A 23,481-nucleotide genomic window follows, 5' to 3' on the forward strand; every position below is an offset into this window, starting at 1 on the left:
TATTGTAGAGACGAGGTCTTGTCAAGTTGCCTGGGTGGGTCTCGAACCTGCGGGCTCAGGTAATCCACTTGCCTCGGCCTCCCAAAGTGCTGGGATTACAGGCTGAGCCAACAAGCCCAGCCTCTATTATAATCTTATGGGACCATCATCGTGTATGAAGCCCATCGTGGACCAAAATGTTCTAATACAGTGAGTGACTGTACATACCAAGGCAGACTCAAAGTCTTGGTATATACAGTATTAGTGTATCAAACTCTAATGCTGAACTGCTTCAAGTTCTACTGTTCTGTTCTGTTTGGTTTTCCCTTGTTATATTTTCTGAGTTCCACCAGTACAACTTCTTGTAATTCAATACTTTTGAGATTCTTTGTTACCTTCTCCATGGTCGTCCATGCCTGACGTAAGGGAGTTGTGAAACAATTAGGGAGCGGTCCACCTTCCCGGCAGATATTGGATTCAATTTCTAATCGCACAACATCATCAAATCCAAGAGGATGTGTGGCTTGGAGGGAGAAGTACCTATGGTAGAAAGATATCCAAAGTAAAACCAAATTTCATACCAAGTATAAGCAACTTCTGGCACCTATATCAGAGAATCTCATACAGGGCTACTTAATTCAACCTGCAGACTCAGAAGCATAGAGCTGGGTGATGACAGTCCTGTTGTAACCTTTTTTTATTCCTACTTTCCCCAGACATCTGGGTCAACTTGTTACTTTCTCGATCTGCCTGCTAGTCATCCTTAGTTCTTGCCCCATAAACTCTGCTGTTGTTTAAGAATTATGAAGGTCAGGCTACAACTGAGGCAAGGAAACTAATTTAATTACATATATTTAATGGACACTCATTCTCTGCTCAGGTCTTGGTAGATAGAAATGGATTTATAAGAAAGCAAGAAATGGTGATTTCCTCTGAAAAGAGAGCAGAAAACACCTACACACAGAATACAGTGAGAACACACCATCATTAATCATGAAGTATAAGTAATAAACAGGTAGGAATTTAAAACAAAAATGTCACTGAGGCTGAAGTGGATGGATTTGATATATTTGAATAGAACTTGCCAATGATTTGATATAGAAAGGAAAAGGAGTAATTAAACCTTGATGGGACATAATATAGCTAGTATTTTGGTAAGCTGACTGAAGTGCATACAAAAAAGCATTGAGAGAGAGAGAGAGAGAGAATATGTGTGTACACACACACACACACACACACACACACACACTCTCTCTCTCTCTCTTCTGAGTACCCTAGTAGCTTCCATCTCTTGTCTTTGTCTCTGACAGAAATACAGAAAAGTTGATGGTGCATGACTGTGATTATGCACATATATATATATATATATATATATATGATATAAAAATAAGTAGGGATCTGTAAAGTCAAACTTGGTATGATGAACTTGGTAAAACAACAGGGTCAGTGAGATGTCACACAGAAATCTTCATTTAAAAATGGCTCCCAGCCAGGTGCTCATGCCTGGCCAAGCAGGAGGATCATTTAGCCCAGAAATTTGAGAATAGCTTAAGCAACATAGCAAGACTCACCTCTACACAAAATAAAAAAAATTAGCTGGGTGTGCTAACACACGTGAGTAGTCCCAGTTACTCAGGATGCTGAGGCTAAAGCATCACCTGAGCCCAAAGCATCACCTGAACCCAGTTGGTCAAGGCTATAGTGAGCCATGATTGTTCCACTGCACTTCAACTTAGGCAACAGCGTGAGACCCTGTCTCAAAAAGAAAAAGGCTTCCAATGTGAAAATGGGATCCAATGGAAAAAACAAAAAAAGGAAAAAAAACCCCACAGAATCTCTGCTCTATGTGGTTACTGAGTTCTAGCTGGGATCTTATTCGTGCTACTATTCAGTTCCAGCATAAAGAAAACTCTCCTTTTTGAAATCAGCATTTCCACAACAAAAAGAGAGTTTCCTGTGTTGCAATGAATAAGCTGGTAAGTATTCCTCCATGGTCTGAATTTTCAGGCATCCCAGACCAAATGTCTAAATGTAAACCCTTCCTATTTCCTTTTTTTTTTTTTTTGAGTTGGAGTCTCACTCTGTCACCCAGACTGGAGTGCAGTGGCCGCTCCTGGCCACTGCAGCCTTGACCTGCTGGGCTCCGGCAATCCTTCCGCCTCAGCCTTCCGGGTAGTCGGAATTACAGGTGCGCGCTACCTCGCCCGGCTGATTTTTTGATTTACTGTAGAGATGAGGTCTTGCTGCCCAGGCAGGTCTCGAACCCGTGGGCTCAGGCAATCCACTCACCTCAGCCTCCCAAAGGCGTGGGATTACAGGCTGAGCCACCGAGCCCGGCTAACTCTTCCTATTTCAACATCCATATAACAATATTTCATATATAATACCTTTCACAAATGTATTGTACAAGAATAAATACCGGACAGAACATTAATAATTGTGTTCAGGCCCAAGTTCTGCCATTAACTTGCCTTGTAACTTTGAGAAAATCATTACCTCTCTCTGGGCCTTAGTTTCCTTGTCTGAAAAATGGGAAAATCAGATTAGATCCCTAATCTGGCTACTCATCAGAATTATCTGGCATGTCTTCCAAAAATAAAGATTCCTGGTCACACCTCAAACCTGCTGAATCAAATCTCTGAAAGAGGACTGGAAATCTATTTTTAACAAGCCCCAGGTGATTCTTAAGCAGTCAGCCTGGCATGAGCCTGCAGCCCAACATTCAGGCCTAGATGCTCTTGGCTCTCTTCCAACCCTAACATCCCATGAACTGTCCTGTATCCTCAAGTTACCCCTTTAGTACTTGCCTGTGGATACAAAATAAGAAAATTCTTTGTTAAATGAAAAGAACACTATGTGTTATAGAGCTGGTCTTATCACTTGCCTGACGAGATATTTTCAATTTTGTTCACTGCAAGATTTTTCCAACTTCTTATTTTCAGTGAACACTAATGAAAAACTGCAATTCGTTTAGTAATGTGGCTGAGCAGATTGGCACCTGAATGTATGAGACACCCATACATAGATATTCAAGGCCCTTTACAATCTATTCCAATTAGTTTCACCTCCCTTCTATAGTTCTCCACCCTTTTTATGATCCAAATTCAAGTTTCTTAAAAGTGCCAAACTCCCCTAAGTTTCCATGATTTTGCTTTGTACCAATGCCTTTGTCTAGAATGTTCTTTCATGCCTTTCCTGGCTAGCAAAATTCAATTCATTCTTTAGGATCCAAATAAAATCTCTCTTCTTGGAAACACTCCCTGAACACCATCACTATCCTGGTTTCCAAACACACACACACACCCCTCCTGTTTCTCAGCAGAAACTTTTTTTCTAAGAACCCCAAACCTTTACACACAGCATAAAAAAGCTGCTTTTATGCTGCCTACTTATGAGCTTACTGATAGCAAAGACTGAGTTTATTCACCTTTATTTCCATAGTATATATCGAATGCTCAATAAATACCTGCTGAATGCATCTATCAATGTAACTCACTTGTCATATAAAATCATGGCATCATTCTGTGCCTCCTGTCCATCATATTGGCCCTTTTTGGCAGCAAGCTGAGACTGGAAGTTATCTGCTGCCAACCAGAACTGTAAGATATTCACTGCATCCTCTTTTTCCATGTACTAGGGATGAAAAATACAAAAGGGAAAATATGATTTCTCTCACCATTTCTAATCTTAACCTCCAAGTATTAAAACACAAGGTGTAAGAAAAAGCAAAAAGATCCATTTCTTCAGTTAACACTGGTCAACAAGTTATAGTCATTTGAAATTGAAAAATTTTAAATATTCTTCTAGAGAAAAAACAAAACAAAATATTGACAAGAAACCACCACCACACAGCTGGATGCAAACTTTAGTGAACTGGAATAAAAATGGATTAGTGGTTCCTCGTTGGCAAATATACAAATCTTTTACACCTGATCATTTCCATCATTCCATGAGGACATGTTAACCTGAACAAACTGCTGATTTAAACTTATGACAAAGAAAGGAAGTAAAAAATAAATCAACTGAGTACCCGTATTCTTGTGAAGAGGCAGAATTCAAGTGTCTAAGTTACTGCTTTGTGAAATGGGAATTCTCTTTACCTCTACTTATTAGTCATTTGCACTTCAACAAAAGAATTTCATTTGCTGAAGCCTAACAAACAGCATTATACTAAACTATATGCCTCAGATAGATAAATACACTAATTGTTGCAAATGCTTCACTCGGTAATCCTATCAAGCAGCTAAAGTAAAAGTGATGAGTAGGAAAAAAATTTACTACTTTTCTTTCTCTCTTCTGAAGTGTGGTCTGCAAATATTGTACACTGGAGTTAAGTATCGAATTCCACAGTTTTAAAATAGCTTCAAACAAAAACATGCATTCTCTCATAAGCAGTAGTTTAATTCGGTTTTTGAAAATGAATTATTTTACATTGAATTTTCATGTTCTCTTTAATCTAATATGCCATTAAAGCACTCTTGTCATTAGATAAACTTAAAACAATAATAAATCTTTTTGGAAATGACTTTGGCTCTTCTGTGTTATATCCTATAGACTGGGCCCCAGCATTTATATTTAGAGGCTGGAATGCTCTAATAGAGTGTGAAAGGAAATGCAGACTTTACCTCAGAGAAATAAAAGAGGGCTGACTCACAGAAGAGAATGTCAGCCAGGTAAACAGTTCCACTGGTCAGCACTTCAATCTGGTATTTACAGAAATGGTGACTTCGCAGAAACTCACTAAAGTGCCTGCACATGGACAAAAGGGAAAATTTGAGGGAACGACCAAGGAAAGAGCTTACGCAGGAAAAATACACTCTTTCCATACTGTCCCTACTGCATCTTAAAGGCCTAGGTTAACACTACCTCACTTCCCATGGTGTCGTGTTCCTGTTATCTTTATCTGTACGTTAATTTCTCCCACCTTTTAATGGCTTCATAGCTCTCCCCTGACATTTAACACATGCCACCTCCTATTACAGTAACCAAATGACATACCCTATGTCTTTTATTAGGCTGTAACTTTCTTCAAGGCAGGTACTATACCTAGCTGTACCTTCCAAAGAGCACCCTTTTAATAAATGCTAAATCAAAGAACAAATATATATTTTGGTTAAGGGCACGCAGCAGTAATTAAACCAAAAAAACTCTGTAGGTAGTTTCAACAAATCTATTATATTTGTTGAATTTAGTTATATAGCATCCATTAAGCTTACAGCATGAGCTAACAAATTAAAATATCCATCTGAAGACATGCATTATTTAAATAAATAAATCTTAATAGTCACAATCACTATAGTCTCAATCACTCCCAAAAGACTTCAGGACTAAAAACAAACTCTTTAAAATTAGGAAATATTAACATTAAAAATGAAAATTATTTTATTTTTAATAGAGTTTACATGGTCTATATTTTTTAAAACTATTAATCAGGATAGTCTTATATGATCTTGTAAATATTCCAAGTACTTAAATCCTTAGATACTTTGTTTTTAGTTGAGTGAAGTCCATTCCTAACACTGAACTCAAATTCCCAAGAATACATAATATAAAAATTATGAAACTAACTTACTCTTGCTCCATTGCACTAAAGACTATGGACTGTGCCAAAACAAAACAGTTGGGATCCACCTGTCCATCTTCTCCACAAATCTTTGCTATAAAATAAATGGTAAATAATTAAATTTCTACTAAGTTCAAACTATCCACATTTCCGAATCAAACTGGGAGCTAACAGCAAAGATATCTAAATTAGAGGGTTTTAAATAGAGGTAAAAGAAAATACAGGTAACAGCTGATCTTGAGGTTTAAAAAAAAAGCCTTTTGAAGTATATATGCAAAAGGAGAAAACAAAAGATTTAACAACATAAAACTAATTCCTACACATTAAAACACCCAAACAAAGTAAAAAGGAAAACAGAAACAAAATTTACAACATGTATAGCAGTTAAAAGATTACTATCATTAAAATATCAAGCGCTCTTATAAACTAATAAGGAATGTCCCAAAAGAAAAAGGAGCAAAATATATGACAGACAACCCTCAAAAGAACAAACATAAAATGATATACTAGAGATCACATAAAATAGATTACTATAAGGAGGCACTCTACCTTTTGTCTAAGTAAACTGGAACAAAATTATTTTTAGCAATACATATGCTTAATTTTAATTTTAATTAATTAATTAATTATTTTGAGTTGGAGTCTCACTCTGTCGTCCAGACTGGAGTGCAGTGGCCGCTCCCGGCCACCGCAGCCTCGACCTGCTGGGCTCCGGTGATCCTTCCGCCTCAGCCTTCCAAGTAGCCAGAATTACAGGCATGCGTTACCACGCCCGGCTGATTTTTTTGATTTATTGTAGAGATGAGGTCTCGCTGCCCAGGCGGGTCTCTAACCCGCGGGCCCAGGCAATCCACTCACCTAAGCCTCCCAAAGGTGCATAATTTTTAAATAATATACTACACGCTTGAGCAAGGGCACAGGAAAACTGACATTAGTGTTAGTAGGAGTATAAACTGCTACATCTTTTTCGAGGGGCAATTTAAACGTTTCTAGCAAAGCTGTAAAAATGATCATACTCTTTCAATCAGCAATTCTATTTCTAGGATTATAACAAAGAATTAAGGATTTGTGAAAAGATTTATCTGTAAAAAAGTTCATCAAAATGTTACTGGTAGAAATTTTAAAACAAAATATGTTAAAATAAAGAATTGCCTAAATAAACTGCAGCAAATTGGTAAGTTGTTCTGCTTGCTGTGAAACATGGCTGGAAAAAAACATACAAAGTGTAACTAGTCTCACTTTGAGTTCATGACCTTAGTGGGACCTTAATGAAACCTAAGAATCATGCTGCAGTTTCCTGGTCTGCTTACACTCAAATACTCTCCTAGGCAATACAAAGCTGTGATATTTGGTTTTCACCTAGTTTCCTATAGCTCCTAAAATCACTGAAGGCCCTGAGAGAATTCTGTATGCTAATGAGATGACTGGGGTCTCTGGAGAGCTTCAGGATGGGTGGTGGTCACCAGAAAGACCAAGGTAGGATTACAGGGTTGGAACTTACAGCCCCAACCCTCAACCTTCAGGGAGGAGAGGGGCTGAAGGTTGAGTTGATCACCAATAGCCAATGATATAATCAATCATGCCCACATAATGAAGCCTCTATAAAAACCCAAAAGGACAGGGTGAGGAGAGGGACTTCTGAATAACTGAACATGTAGAGGTTCCCGGAGGGCAGCACATCTGGAGAGGGCATGGAAGCTCCGTGCCCCTTCCTCCATACCTCACTCTATGAATCTCTTCCATCTGGCTGTTCATGCATATTCTTTGCAATATCCTTTATAATAAAAACATAAATGTAAGTAAAGTGTTTCCCAGAGTTCTGCGAGCTGCCCTAGCAAGTTAATCAAATCCAAGGAAGGGGTTGTAGGAACCCCAATTTATAGCCAGTTGGTGAGAACCACAGGCTGTAAAACCTGTACTTGTGACTGGTGTCTGAAGTAGGGGCAATCTTGTAGGACTTCAATCTGTGGGATTTGATGCCATCTCTAGGAAGACAGTGTCAGAATTGAAGTGAATTAGAGTATACCCAACTGGTGTCCACTGGGGAAACATCTGTAGAATTGGTGGATGACGGGGGGAAAATCTAACACATCTGGAAGGGTTCTGTGTGATGATAGTATAGTAGGAGAAACTAAATTTTTTTTTCTTTTATTTCCTTACAACTGCACATCTCCTTTCTCAAACATCTAGCACCTCTTCTCCTATTCTCTTTGTTGAGGACTTTGCTTCCCACTTTCCTGAGAAAATAGAAGCAATCAAAAAATTATTTTCATCATCTCCCACCACATCTTCCAACTCATCTGCATCTCTACGCGTGTTTTCTGCATTCTCTCCTGTTACTACAGATAGACTGTTCTTGCTCCTATCTGAACAAACTTCTAGTCCACTCTCTTTTCTCATGACTTCTCTCCTATAACAATTGTTCCCCTCTCTCCTACATCAATTTCTCCTTCATTACTGCCTCATTCTCATTAGCTGTATAGACTGGATGGTATAGTATACCTGTTTATATGCTACAACATACCTCATATGCTTATAATATATCTCACTTTAAAAACAAAATTAAAGACCACTGTCTACATTATCCACTGACTTAATATCCCCTTTCAGGCTCCACTCTTGCTCTTATTCTCTCTTCAGACTCCTTCAATTAAGTTTTTGTTCATTACCACTCATTGTAATTAAGATGACCAGTGTATACCAGGTTGCCAAATCCAATCAATTCCTGGTCTTCATCTTACTAAATCTATCAGTGTCATTTCACATCTTTATTTTTTTCTTTTTTTGGGGAGGTTGGGGGCAGAGGCCAGTTCTCACTCTGTCACCCAAGCTAGAGTACAGTGGCTCTAGTATAGCCCTCTGCAGCCTCGAACTCCTGGGCTCAAGAGATTCTCCCATCTCATCCTCCCAAGTAGCTGGGACTATAGATGTGTGCCACCACACCCAGCTAATTTTTTTTTTTGGAGAGGCGATGTTGACCAGGCTGTTCTTCAACTCCTGGCCTCAAGTGATCCTCCTACCTTGGCCTCCGAAAGTGCTGGGATTGTAGGCGTGAGCCACTACGCCTGACTCATTTCACATCTTTGATTACTCCTTCCCAGAAATAATTTTGTCACTTGGATTACAGGGAAAAAAAAAAAAATCCCTTGATATACAGTTGCTTTAAGAGGGCTTAAAGTCACCTTTGCTAGTTCTTCCTCATCTGCCAGACTATCAGGCATGCTCCAGGACTCAGTCCTTAGATCTCTTGTCTTCCTTCCTTCACGACACTCACTCCTATGGGGACCATTACCCAGTCTTGTGGGTCTAAATCCATCTACATGTTGATGACTTTCAAACATGTATCTCCAACTTGGACCTCTGTAATAAAATCCTAATGTACGATAGGCTTGCCTACTTGACATTTACCATTTGGTTGCCTAAAACCAAACTCCTGATTCTCCCTTAGTCATTACTCCCACATTCATCTTATAAATGGCAACCCCACTATTCCAGGTATTCAGTTTTGTTTTTTTCTTTGAGTTGGAGTCTCACTCTATGGAGTCACACTTGAGTCCTTTTTTCTTCTCTCATACCATTCACTTTCAAACTATCAGCAAATTTTGTCAGTTGTACCTTCTAAGTTTTTTCAAATTCTACCACTTCAAGGATTTGTGAAGATGAAGGAGGTAGTGGAAGCACAGTTTCTGGATCATTCTGAGTCCTCACATAAAAACAGAGTAATTAGATAGCAACACCAAAAACCCAAGGATAAATTTATAACAAAACCAGGCAGGCTGTATACACAGTAACAGCTAAAATGAATACTCCTTTGAACACAACTCACTTGAAGTACACCTAGATTAAAATAATTCAACTGCAAGAGGGAACAAATAATTAGAGCAGGATTCTGAAGAATGAGATTAAAGGGGAAAAGTGACTTGTCTAAAGTCATAGGTAATTAATAGTCTAAAATGCATAATAACAGACACTGGGATGGAAACTTTCTCAGATTTCTTGATAAATAAATGTTATCAAGTTGATCCTCCATGGGATTATATCATTAGTTTGATCAAGTAAAGAAAAAATAGAATTGTAGTGACATTTCATCTTTAAATGCTTTATTTGGCTCAAAACTCCTTCCTCCTTTTCTTCCCCAACCCAGATAATTTATCAGTTGGTGCAGTCTCCCAAGGAAATTACTAGTCAACCACCTCAAATAGCCAAATGCCAACCAGTTAGAACAAACTCCAGTTCTATTAATAGGAAAAATTGGTCTAGAAAGATGATAGCAGCAAATTCCCACATAAAAATAAAGCAATGACACAGAAAAACCAAAATTCCACTAACAACATCTATCAGCAAAACTTAGTAAAACAGTACCCCCATAAACCCTCAAAATACAAGCAGATGGGGATAACTCATCAACAGTCACAAGACCCATGTGTTATAGATGTCTGTGTGGGAAAAAGAAAGGGAAAATGGGGGAGGTATCTGACAGACCCCCAGCTAACAGGTGGTATTCACTGGAAAGTGTGGTGGGCCAATTTAAGAACCACACCTGAAACTAACATTGGTCTTGCCGTATCCAATAGTAAGTGAGAGCAAAGTATGCACAGCAAGGACTGAAGAAGTCCCATGCTAGGACAAATCTGCTAGGAGTATAATAACATGCTTTATTCCATAAGTCACAAATACTAGATTTTCTATGAATAACAAGACAAAATTTAGTACTAGAACTTGTGGGAATATAATAAGTATTTGTTGAACGAGTAAATGAACCACTTATATCTGTGAATAAAACGCCATCTAAGTAGCCAGGTATGGGTACATGCCTATAGTTCCAGGTTACTTGGGAGGCTGAGGCAGGAGGACGAGGCTGCTGTGAGCAGTGATTGTGCCCCTGCACTCCAGCCTGGGTGACAGAATGAGACCCTGACTCAAAAGAAAAGATAAAAAAAAAAAAGATCTTCCTTTTTTTTTTTTTTGAGTTGGAGTCTCACTCTGTCACCCAGACTGGAGTGCAGTGGCCACTCCCAGCCACCGCAGCCTCGACCTGCTGGGCTCCGGAGATCCTTCCGCCTCAGTCTTCCGAGTAGCTGAAATTACAGGCACGCGCTACCACGCCCGGCTAATTTTTGATTTATTGTAGAGATGAGGTCTTGCCAAGTTGCCCAGGTGGGTCTTGAACCTGCAGGCTCAGGCCATCCACTCACCTCAGCCTCCCAAAGGCACGGGATTACAGGCTGAGCCACCGAGCCCAGCTAAAAAAAGATCTTTCTAAGGTCTTTCTGATGATCTTATTATGACCTACAGAAAAATATATTTGTTGACTCAGTATATACATCATACATATGTGTATATATGACAGAAACAATTTTCTGAAATGATGTTAGTTCTTACTACTCTGAGACACTTTGATTTTTCTGTACTAGACTTTTTTTGGGGCAGGGAAGTAAGAACATAAGAGCTTGTAGTCCCAAGCTACAGTATGAAAAACACTGCCAATATAGACAGTAGCTAAACTGTGGGGATCTGGTTTCACATCCTGACTCTGCCATGTCTAAGCTGTGTTATCTTAAACAAAGTAAAGTATTTAACTCCTCTGTGCTTCAGTTTCCTCACTTATAAAATACTAACTATATTCACCCCACAATGTTCTTTAGAAGATTAAAGGAGTTTATCCCTGGAAGTACTTAGAATACTGAGACATAGTGAGCATTCAATAAATGTGTGTTAGTCTTTATGTTGTTAATTCAGGTTAAAGTTTATGACTTTGGGTCCAATGTGTAAGACAGGAACTTTTAAAGTGAGTTCTACTCAGATATAAAAACTACTCTGAAAACAGACTAGAAGGGGAATTCCATGTTCATAAAAATTAACTTAGTCAATAACAAAAAACAGTCCATTTTTTTTTTTGCCACAGCTTCAAGCACTGCTTACCTATGATGTCATTTCTCATTGCTTCTGTAATTGGTATTGGTTTAGCAGCATCTGGAGATATGTATTTGGTAAAAGTATTCACTGCATCTTGTTCTATACCTGCAAGAGAAGAAGGGGAAAACTCTAAAAATCAAAACAACTTGGACCACAGTCATGAACCATAAGCATGAATAGCACAGTTTTTATTGCTGTGAGTTATTAGAAAATAAGCTTCCGTAGATCTATCATTTTATCCAGCAATCCAACTACTAAGTATCTACCCAAAGGAACATGGGTCATTATATGAAAAAGACATCTGCATGTTCACTGCAGCACAATTCAATTGCAAAGATGTGGAATAACCTAAATGCCCATCAACTGATCAGTGGATAATGAAAATGTGATACACAGTATATACACTAAGGAATATTATTCAGCTATCAAAAGAATGTAATAATGTCTGTTGCAGCAACTTGGATAGAATTAGAGAACAGAGCATCATCCTAAATGAACTAACTCAGGAACAGAAAACCAAGCATTGCATGTTCTCGCTTATAAGTGAGAGCTAAACTAAGGATCTGCAAACACATAGAGAATGGTATAATGGACATTGTAGACTCAGAAGGAGGATGGGGAAAAAAGGGGTGGAGGGATGGAAAATCACCTATCACAGGTGGGGGCGGTGGGTACACTTAAAGCCCAAAACAACAGCCATTTGTATCCCCTAAAGCTATTGATATAAGGAAAAAGAAAAGGAGAAAAGCTTCCATCACAAAATTGCTTTTTCACTGTTTGGTTTGTGAAACAGGAGTTATATGAGGGGTCTTCAAAAAGTTCACAGAAAATACATATTATGAAAAAACTATGCATGGTGTTCAAAAAAATTTTTTTTTGCACCAAAATAAATTCATACTAACTTGTTATAACATGTCTGAACTGGATCAGGTTTGAGGCACTAAGAACAAGACATCAGTTTGAAAACAGTCCCTAACAGAGCAATATGGATTCTGCTAAAATTGAAGCAAGAACAAACATCAATTTTATGGTGAAGCTTGGGGGGAAGATTGGTGAAATCACTGATGCTTTATGAAGAGTCTTTGGGGACTATGCCCCCAAATAAATTAACAGTTAACAAAAGGATAACTCATTGTAAGAAAGGATAAGATGATAATGAAGATGAAACCTATAGCAGCAGACGATCCCCATCAATTTGAGAGAAAAAAAATTCATCTGTCTGTGCCCTAATTGAAGAGGACCGAAAATTAATAGCAGAAACAATAGCCAATACCATAGACATCTCAATTGGTTCAACTTACACAATTCTGATTTTAAAATTAAAGTTGATCAGACTTTCCCCTTGAAGGGAAAACCATTTGCACCCAGATCAACTGCAGGTAAGAGTGGAAACTTAAAACAAGTGGGATCAAGATTCACCAAAGAATTTTAACAGGAGATGAAACATGGCTCAACCAGTATGATCCTGAAGACAAAGCGCAATCAAAGCAACAGCTACCAAGAGATGGAATTAGACCAGTCAAAGCAAACTAGTGGACCAGTAAAAAAATATGGCAAGTTTTTGGGATATGCAAAGCAATTTGTTTGTTGACCTTCTGGAGGGTCAAAGAACAGCAGCATCTACTTATTATGAGAATGTATTGAGAAAGTTAGCCAAAGTTTTAACAGAGAAACGCATGAGAAAGCTTCACCAGAGAGTCCTCCTTCACCACAATAAGGATCCTACTCATCAAACACATTTTGTGAGAGTTTCTACAAAAACCATTAGGCATTCACCTTGCAATCCTGATTTGGCTCCTTCTCATTTCTTTTTGTTTCCTAATTTAAAAAACACATTGGCCTCCCAAAATGCTGGGATTATAGGTTTGAGCCACCAAAAACAAAAAAACAAGAAAAAAAAATACCATTTTAAAGGGCGTCAATTTTTCTTCAGTTAATAATGTAAAAAAGATTGCATTGGCATAGTTAAACTCCCAGGACTCTCAGTTCTCCAGTGGTGAACCAAATGGTTGGTATCGCTTACAAGAGTGTCCTGAACTTGATGGAGCTTATACTGAGAAATAAAGTTTGTATTTTTTATTTTTAGCATTTAATTCCATTTTCTACAAACTTTTTGAGGTCCTTTTGCATGTAAATTTTCCCCTCCATTCCCCTTATGAGCTAACAAACATTAGCAATTATTTATGCTTGTTATTTTTCCATGTCTCTTCTCCAAAGTCCCAACATGAAGACCTTGCATAGCAATATAACAGAAGGAGCTCAAAAATTATTTATAAATCTACATTTAAAATATTTGCAAAATTAATTCACATACATAAATACATTCATTTCAACTTCAATAATCTGGAAAGTCTAAAACAATGAATCTTAAGCTTTTGAGTCTCAAGACTTCTTTGAAATCTTAAAAAGTACTGAAGAGGCTAAAAAGCTTCCGTTCATGTGTGGTGTACCTATAAATATTAAGGCATTAGAAATTTAAAATGAGAAAAAATTATTGACAGTTAAAATTAACAACATTAAATCTTTAGACATAATTGCCATTAACTTTTTTTTTTTTAATTGGTGTCTCACTCTGTCGCTCAGGCTGGAGTGACAGTGGACCTGCTAGGTTCCAGTGATCCTTCCGCCTCAGCCTTCTACCTTTCCAGTAGCCAGAACTACAAGTGAGCTCTACCATGCCTGGCTAGTTTTTTTTTTTTATTATTGTAGAGACGAGGTCTCACCAAGTTGCCCCGGCTGGTCTTGAGTCAGTGGGCTCAGGCAATCCACTTGCCTCAGCCTCCCAAAGTGCTAGGATTACAGGCTGAGTCACCAAGCCAGGCCTACTTTTCTTATTATAAATTATTTTTCAAAATGAAAAAAATATTAGCAAGAAGAGCACATTGTTTTACATGTTTGCAACTATCTTTGATATTTGTCTTGATAACAAACAGCTGAACTCTCATAACCTCTATGGCATTCAATCTTGTGCTTTGTTTTTTTGGTTGAAGTATATATTTTAGAAAATCTGGCCTCACAGGCATGTAATTAGGAAAAGGAATATGAGAATAACTTTTTGAGATAACCGTGGATATGTTCTTCTCTGATACTAGACCAAAACTGAACAAGTGATAATTTCTTAAATTAGTTACAACATAGAATCTGAAACCCTATCAATGAACTTTTCATACTATGTTACATTAAAATCTACTAATCTATCTCCCACCTTTAATGGATTTTTTACTTATGAATTATTTTATTACATCATACGTTTTCCACTATTTTGGAAAATATCGGTACCCTAACTTATATAGATCTTCCATATTTGATATACTGTATTAGAAAACGTTTTTAAAAATCATTAATACACCAATAATCTTGTCAGAACACTCTGTAAAGCTGCCAAAGCACATGGTAGTAGATAGAAGTTTTCCAAAATTCTTATTTTCATTTGAAATATTTGAATTTTATCACTGGGCAACAAATACTGACAGCTGTTTGCCATGAAAGTGACAGGCTCACTTAATTCACTTCCAAACAAATGTCTGCCAAATACCCAAGCCTGAATAATCATTAGTTTGTTGGTAGTCATTCTTTTGAATAAAAATGGTATGCTACTAAAAAAAGTAGCTAATTGAACTCACAAACATAATCAGTTGCACCTGTGTTTTTCTAAGACAACCACTATACTTCAGTAAACAAAAGTGCTTTATGCATAATTCCCACTTCATCACACATATTAAAAAGACATGGATTCAAAGGTTTAGATTTAATAAAATTGATTATCATTTCAAAAACATCCTTAAGAAAACTGGCATTTATTTTTATTAGGAATATGTGGCAGTAAAGAATACAATGACTACTAGTATAATTTGGTTCATTGCTAGCAGGTTTTTCTACCACTGATTTTGCACCATCATTACAAATGTCAATACAGTGAAAAATACAAATAACACCTTAGAAAATGTACAAAAAATAAAGTACCTTATTTAAGTGTTGAGGGAGAGTAAAAGTGTAGTTTTTGTATGTGATTAAAGTTACTTAATATAGACTTATTTATTTATTTTTTACTCTACTCCCATGAAAGACTATAGACTGTTATGTTTTATGTAATCCCCATGGCAACAACAACAACAACAAAAAACACCTATACAGATACATAAAAGAAAATGAGGCCGGGAGGCTCCGGGCGCCCTTGGAAGTTCTGGCGGCCATGGGTCATGGCCAGCCCCATGCAGGGCGGCGGGGCCAAGGCCCTGGATCTGCTCCGGACGCTGCCGCATGTATGCCTAGCCAACTTAAAGCTGAGTCCCGGTTCCAGGAAACCAGAGAGACGACCAAGAGGTTGGAGAAGAGGTAGAAAATGTGGGAGAGGCCATAAAGGAGAAAGGCAGAGAGGAACCAGGTCTCACCTGGGCTTTGAGGGAGGCCAGACTCTGTTTTACCTACGAATCCCGAAATATGGGTTTAATGAAGGACATAGCTTCAGACGCCAGTATCAGTCCTTTAGTCTCGACAGATTGCAATATCTTATTGATTTGGGTCATGTTGATCCTACTCAACCTACTGATTAACCCAACTCGTCAATGGGAGAGGTGTGAGGATTCAGCCACTTAGAAGGGATTATGGTGTCCAGCTGGTCGAGGAGGGTGCTGACACGTTTAAGGCGGAAGTTAATATTGAAGTCCAGTTGGCTTCAGAACTAGCTGTTGCTGCAATTGAAAAAAATGGTGGTGTTGTTACTACAGCCTTCTATGGTCCAAGAAGTCTGGAAATTCTATGCAGACATGTTCCATTCTTTCTTCGTGGACAACCTATTCCAAAAAGAATGCTTCCACCCGAAGAACTGGTACCGTATTACACTGATGCAAAGAATCGTGCTTATCTGGCAGATCCTGGTAAACTTCCTGAAGCAAGACTTGAACTTGCCAAGAAGTATGGTTATGTTTTACCTGACATCACCAAAGATGAACTCTTCAAAATGCTCTGTACTGGAAAGGATCCAAGGCAAATTTTCTTTGGTCTTGCTCCAGGATGGGTGGTGAATATGATAGATAAGAAAATTCTGAAACCTCTCCCCCTCAGCAGTTTGCTCTCTGCGGGCACACGATGACAAAATCTCCTGAAGCGAACCACTGTCTGACCTCAGTAGCATCCAGACTGCAGCTGTGTGTCATGGGAGTGGCAAAAAAAAGCATCCCAAAGAACAGAACTGTTTTTCAGAAACAACGACCCTCAGACAACATTGCGACTTGAATGAGAGTGTTTTGAAAATACTAAAACTAGAAAATGGAAAAAGAAAATTCCAAGAATTAAAGGTGTTTTGTTTAACATGACAGTTAAATTAAACTTGTTTGATTACACTTAAAAAAAAAAGAAGAAAATCCTGAAACCTACAGATGAGAATCTCAAGTACTACAGCTCATGAGTTCCCTTCCAAGAAAGCAGAGTTGTGAAAGAGTGCCAGAAAAGGAACCAGAAGATCTGTATTTCTCATTGCATTTTCCTCATGTATAGTTCTCCAGATGTTGATGTTAGTTTTTGTTGTTGTTGTTTTTTGTTTTGTTTTTTTTTAGTTGGAGTCTCATTCTGTCGCCCAGACTGGAGTGCAGTCTTGCTTCCTGTAGTTTTATTTTAATTTTAGATGAAAATGAAAAAGAAAAAGATATGATTACATTGAAAACTAGCATCAAGCCGGCTCAGTGGCTCAGCCTCTTGAGGTGAGTGGATTGCCTGAGCCCGCGGGTTTGAGACCCGCCTGGGCAACTTGGCGAGACCTCATCTCTACAATTTAAAAAAAAAAAAAAATCAGACGGGCATGGTAGCACGTGCCTGTAATTCCGGCTACTCGGAAGGCTGAGCAGAAGGATCGCCGGAACCCAGCAGGCCGAGGCTGAGTCTATGTAGGTTCTGTGTCAAAGATATAAATTCTCTGGTGGCCTGTGGAAGGAAAATTATAACTATTTTAGAATATTTCTAGTCTATTTCTTCATGCTTTTCGTTCAGGCCTTGTCTTGTTACTGCTATAATTTAGGATGAATGCACAAGGGAGAGGGATTGATTTTGTTCTCCAGCTCTGCCAGGATTAGAGCAGATGCTGATGAGTTGGTGGCCCTTCTTATTCAGTGACCTTAGGGAAGCCCTGCTACCCAGTGTTCAAGATGGTGACCCATTAGCTTCTGAAGAAAGAGATCAGGAATGTGAGTTTAAGGTTTAAGGCTGGTGAACAGCTTCTGCGTAGTATAACTGCTACCACATCAAAGACGAGAGAACTAAAAATTGCAAGTGAATTCATCTTCACAACTGTGTGATAAAAGAAGATAATAATGATCAAGTCATTAACATTTTTTCTTTAAGACGGTAAATTGCAATTTTAAGTGATATAATTTTTACTTATTCAGGCATTAGTCATTTCACATGGTTTTCAAATAATTTTTAAAATATTATATAAGTAAAAACAAGTGGTAATGTGAAAATTAAACTCATTTAATGTAAAAGATTAAGAGGTTTGTAAGATTATTTAGCTTTTGAAGGGTACTTTTTTCCAAATCACATGAAGGCTTAATTTACCTCGTACAATTAAAGATTTATCTTGAATAATTAATGATAATTCTTCCACAGTAGAAATCAAATGATTCTTGGCTGTTTATTTTCTTAAGTTAAACAAAATAAAAAAACTAAACAATAAAAAAAGAAAGAAAATGAGAGGAAAAAAAACAATGCATCTCACTATAAAAAAAATTAACAAAACAAAAAGGAAGATAGTAAGAGAGCAAAAAGCCAATAATAAATCCTACTTTATTGATAATTACTTTAAACACAATTGGGTTACATTCCAATCAAGACACAGTGGCTGAACAGATTAAAAACAACAACAAGACTCAACTATATGCTGTCTACTAGAGATCTACATCTTTTAGATTTAAGCACACATACAGGCTGAAAGTGAAGGGATGAAAAAAGATATTCCATGCAAATGGCAACCAAAGACATATGTATATCAGACAAATAAGACTTTAACTTGAAAACTGTTACAAGAGACAAAGAAGAACATTATAAAATGTCAAAAGGGTAAATTCACCAGGAAGATATAACAATTAAAAATATCTATGCACCCAACATCAGAGCACCTCAACATATAAAGCAAACACTGACAGAACTAAGGGAGAAGTAGAAGGCAATACAATAGTAGGAAACTTCAGTACTCTACTTTCAATAATGGACAGAATAATCAGACAGAAAATTTGTATGAAAACAGAACTTACACAACATTATAGACCAAACAGACCTACCAATACATACACAGAACATTTCACTCAATAGCAGCAGAATATAATTCTTCTAAAACACACACAGAATATTCTCCAAGACAGATCACTCATTAGGTCACAAATCAAGCCTTAACAAATTTAAGAAGACTGAAATAATATATGATATACCAAAACTTGTGGGCTGCAGAAAAAGCATTACTAAGAGCAATATAGCAATAACAGCACCTACATTAAAAAATATCTCAAATAGCCTAACTATATACCTCAAGGAATTAGGAAAAGAGCAAACTAAGCCCTAAGTTAGCAGAAGGAAAGAAATAATAAATATTAGAGCAAAAAATAAAATAGAGTATAGAAAATAATAATAGAAAAATCAATGAAACTAGGTTGTTCTTTTTTAAAAGTATCAACCAATTTGATAAACCTCTTGCTAGACTATTAAAAAAAAGAAAGAAGACTCAAACAAAATCATAAATGAAAGAGGAGATATTGCAACTGATGCCACAGCAATAAAAAGGACCATAAAAGACTTTTTTTTTTTTTGAGTCAAAGTCTCACTATCATCCAGATTGGAGTGCAGTGGCACGCTCACAGCCACCACAGCCTCGACCTGCTGGGCTCATGCAATCCTTCTGCCTCAGCTTTCCAAGTAGCTGGAACTGCAGGAGCGTATCACCATGCCACCTAATTTTTTTTTATTTATTGCAGAAGTGAGGTCTCACCAAATTGCCCAGGCTGGTCTTGAACCCTGGGCTCAGGCAATCCTCTAGCCTCAGGCTCTCAAAGTGCTGAGATTATAGGCATGAGCCACTGTGCCCAGCCATAAAAGACAATTACAAACAATTACACACCAACAAATTACATAACCTAGAAGAAATTTCTAAAATACTCTTCAATAAAAAAGAGAAGGAACAGAGAAATTGCTCAAAACATTAAAAAAACAAAGTACCTTTTAGGAATCTATGAGGCCAGATAACTGGAAACAAGAACTTTCCTTTAAGCACTTGGGTGACGTTTAAATATAAAGTTATTCAATTTTATATTGCAATAAGAAGTTTAAAATTTTTCAAGTTCAGATCTTGTCTTTTAAATTCAAAACTAATCCTTAACTACAACTAACCTCAAAATACAAAACAACAACTGGCTCTATGACATTGTACAAATATCTCTATAACTTGCCAATATTTTCAAGTAACTAAGATACCACAGCATTTCATTAAAATAGACGTATTTAGCCAGGCTCGGTGGCTTAGCCTGTAATCCTGCGCCTTTGGGAGGCTGAGGTGAATGGATTGCCTGAGCCCGCAGGCTCAAGACCTGCCTGGGCAGCGAGACCTCATCTCTACAATAAATAAAAAATCAGCCGGGTGTGGTAGCACATGCCTGTAATTCCGGCTACTTGGAAGGCTGAGGTGGAAGGATCGCCGGAGTCCAGCAGGTCGAGGCTGCGGTGGCCGGGAGCGGCCACTGTACTCCAGTCTGGGTGACCGAGTGAGACCCCAACTCAAAAATTAATTAATTAATTAATTAATTAAAATAAATAAATAAAATAGACATATTTTAGATCACTGATTTTTTTTAAGTCATGATAAGACCATTTCAGGGAACATGAAATAACAGACTTAATCTGTTAGAACAATTAAAGTATAAAAAGTAAAATTTAAATAATAAAAAAATTCTTTAGATTATAAACTTCATGCAGTGGATTACATTTTCTTGAATGTCCAGCTTGTGACTATTCTAATTATTACTACACATTCTTGGTGTTCTGGCACATAATAAACGCTTAATACATATTTGCTGAAAGAATGAACTTACCAGAAATACTTGTTGAGAAGGAATTTGCCACATTTTAAAAATTATTATTTTAAATTGTTAGCAACATCTTTATGAAAAACCTTGAGGTCAAAAATTCTTTTTAGGCAGAGGAGAAGATGTCAGGCCTCCTCCTGAAAGACTATCAGGCAGCCAGATAAGTGGCTACAAAGGAAAAGCAGACTCGCAAAATCCAACATTAATACATTATCAAAGCTCAGAAGAAATTATTTTGTTAACGTCTACTTCTTTTCATAAAGCAAGATCCTGTTCTTATCAGTTTAATATCTGATACGTCCTCTATCTGAGGACAATATATTAAATGCATTTTTGGGATGAGGAGATGAAATAGGAGCTTGCTCCATCCACTCCATGCATCAACCTGGAATTGCAGTACTTCCAGGAATGGTGCAACTCCTCCGGGTGAATAAGTTGTGTTGAAAAATAAGACTTGGCCTGGCGTGGTGGCTCAAGCCTGTAATCCCAGCACTTTGGGAGGCCGAGGTGAGGGGACTGCCTGAGCTCAGAGGTTTGAGACCAGCCTGGGCAACTTGGTGAGACTTCATCTCTACAATAATTCAAAAAATTAGCCGAGCATAGTATCACACACCTGTAGTTTCAGCTATTTGGAAGACTGAGGTGGAAGGATCGCCTGAGCCCATCAGGTCGTGACTGCAGTGGCCATGAGTGTATCATTGCACTCCAGCCTGGGCAACAGAGTGAAACTCTAACTCAAAAAAAAAAAGAAGCAAAACCCTAAAATCAAACTTAGTATCTATTTAAATGCCAAGTACAAAACCTCAGTATATCATAAAGAAGTTACTCAAAAGAAACTATACACTGTTTTTGAGTTCCTCATATTGTTCTTCGGTTATAAAAGTAGTACTCCGTTACAAATCCCTTCATTGGAAAAAGGAGTAAAAGAACATATTCAGAAAACTCTAGACCACCTAAGAGTGATATATACAAATACAGACAGAAAGTTTATTTAAGAAAGAGAGTTTCTATTCTTTATGAAAAAATGGGAGTTAGAACCACAGGGAGAGAAGAGAGTAGAAATGTCTTAAGCTCAGACAAGTTTCATCTATGAATACAAGAGGTGTTAATACAAGGCTACCTTCTGTAGCTCAAAAGGTGTTAATGCAATGAAAAGTAATTATGACAGAAACTAATACAGGCAGGTGTTAAACCAGTATCTTCCTAATATGGTTGTTATTTAAGGAAAAAATCGCAAATTCATATAGAAATCATCCTTTGATTTGATCTGAAATCCCAATGATTAGATCAAGATGAAATAAGCACACTATTCTCTCTCTCCCACAGATTGCAACTAAAAATAATGGACAAATATATCTGAGAATCTGGAAACAAAAAGCAGGCAGACTGAGGAAGATAACCAGAACTCACAGGACCGCCATCCCATGACAATCTCTGGCCTGGACTCAAAAACTGAAACTGTACATGAGCTGCACAAAAGTCCCAAGAGACATCCTCTATTTCTGGTCTGAGGAGTAGGAAAGAAGGTGTTTATTGATCAGAAAGAGTGGGAAAAATCACCTGGGCTTTTTTGTTTTTTTCCATTCTCCCACCTAAGCCCCCAGGCAGTAGCAGAGCAGCAACAGTGCCAACAACAGCAACCAAGGCAGGCTCCAAAAGTTCCAAGAATCCTACTCTCTGACAGAGAAACTGCAGACCTGGGAGGGAGAGAATTCCTTTTTTTTCCTCTCTCCTCTTGCTGCTTGGCCACAGAGGCCGATATAGCTGTGGCAAGTGCATTGAAGCATGAGGAAACTAAACCCCTGCTTTTAAACCAGACAACAGAAAACGGGGAGAGGGCCTTTAGGAACCAGAAGGCATCAGAGAAATAGAAGCTCATGAAAACTTACCAAGTTATATGCGTAGCCCTGGGGTCATCCCTGAGCTGTGCATGCATGGATCTGTCTCTAAGAGAGCTGTGCATGCATGGATCTGTCTCTAAGAGCAAACCAAAGGCTTTGAGACCTGACCACTGGCCAGGTCCTAGAATGGACACTGGAAGGCATATATGCAGGTAAGAGCCAAAAGGAACTGATGTTGGAACCACAGCCTGTAAAATGCTGACTAGAACCTTTGGCCTGAACTTAAATAGATCACCTTACAACCAAAAACTTTTTCCACAGGATTAACACAAGATTCAGAGTCATACAACGTAAATCAAATCGTCCAGGATACAATCCAAAACTAATTGTTATACAAAGAACCAGAAAATCCCATTATCTCACCAGGGAAATGACAGTCAAGGAGACACAGATGCTGAAATTATAAAATAAATATTTTTAAAAAGTAGTTATTAAACCATTCTCAAACTAGTTCAACCTCTATGGAAAACAGTATAGCAATTTCTAAAAGAACTAGAAATTAACTTTCCATACGACCCAGAAATTCCCCTTCTGGGAATATACTGGGAGGAACTCAAATCATTCTATGAAACAGATGCCTGCACATGCATGTTTATTGCAGCACTTTTCACAATAACAAAAACATGGAACCAACCGTGCTGCCCATTGAAACTGAACTGGATTAAAAAAAAAATGTGGTACATATGCACAGTGGAATATCACACAGCCATATAGAAGGACAAAATTATCCTTCGCGGTAACTTGGGTGGTTTGGAATCATACCCCATCATCTATCACAGAAACAAAAAACTGAGTATCACATGTTCTCACTCATAAGTGGACCCTGAATACCTATCATAGTACTACAAAAAAGGACTAGCAGTAGAGGGACACTGCCAGAGTAAGGAGCGGGAGTACATAACATCAATAAGGGTGTCTGATCCTAATCCAGGTGAAGTGAGGTTCAATGGCCGGCCCAAATTTCACCTGTACCTAAACCATTTATGTACCCAATCCTGATTTGTACCCCGCAACTTTAAAAAATTAAATTTTTAAAAAAGTTTTCAAATGATTATAAAAC

General features: G+C 37.8%; 2 protein-coding genes across 3 annotated transcripts in view; one reads left to right on the forward strand and one right to left on the reverse strand.

The window, feature by feature from the left end:
• The window catches only part of AKAP10 (A-kinase anchoring protein 10), a 91,579-nt gene that overhangs the window by 40,036 nt on the left and 28,062 nt on the right, over positions 1–23,481 (reverse strand). For both annotated transcript variants that reach the window (XM_021714768.1, XM_008062604.2), the window contains exons 5-9: positions 11,465–11,563; positions 5,552–5,636; positions 4,605–4,728; positions 3,476–3,612; positions 375–519 (exon numbers count right to left, since the gene is read on the reverse strand). In XM_021714768.1, the coding sequence (XP_021570443.1) occupies positions 375–519; positions 3,476–3,612; positions 4,605–4,728; positions 5,552–5,636; positions 11,465–11,563 (590 nt within the window). The remainder of the gene's footprint in view (positions 1–374; positions 520–3,475; positions 3,613–4,604; positions 4,729–5,551; positions 5,637–11,464; positions 11,564–23,481) is intronic.
• Positions 15,658–16,865, forward strand: LOC103264897 (39S ribosomal protein L15, mitochondrial-like). The gene is given in 3 exon segments (XM_008062603.1): positions 15,658–16,006; positions 16,009–16,493; positions 16,815–16,865. Coding segments are annotated over 3 exon segments (885 nt in total).

Source organism: Carlito syrichta, unplaced genomic scaffold (assembly GCF_000164805.1).
Source record: "Carlito syrichta isolate Samal-C Ts95f unplaced genomic scaffold, Tarsius_syrichta-2.0.1 Scaffold305756, whole genome shotgun sequence".
NCBI classification, from domain to species: Eukaryota; Metazoa; Chordata; class Mammalia; order Primates; family Tarsiidae; genus Carlito; species Carlito syrichta.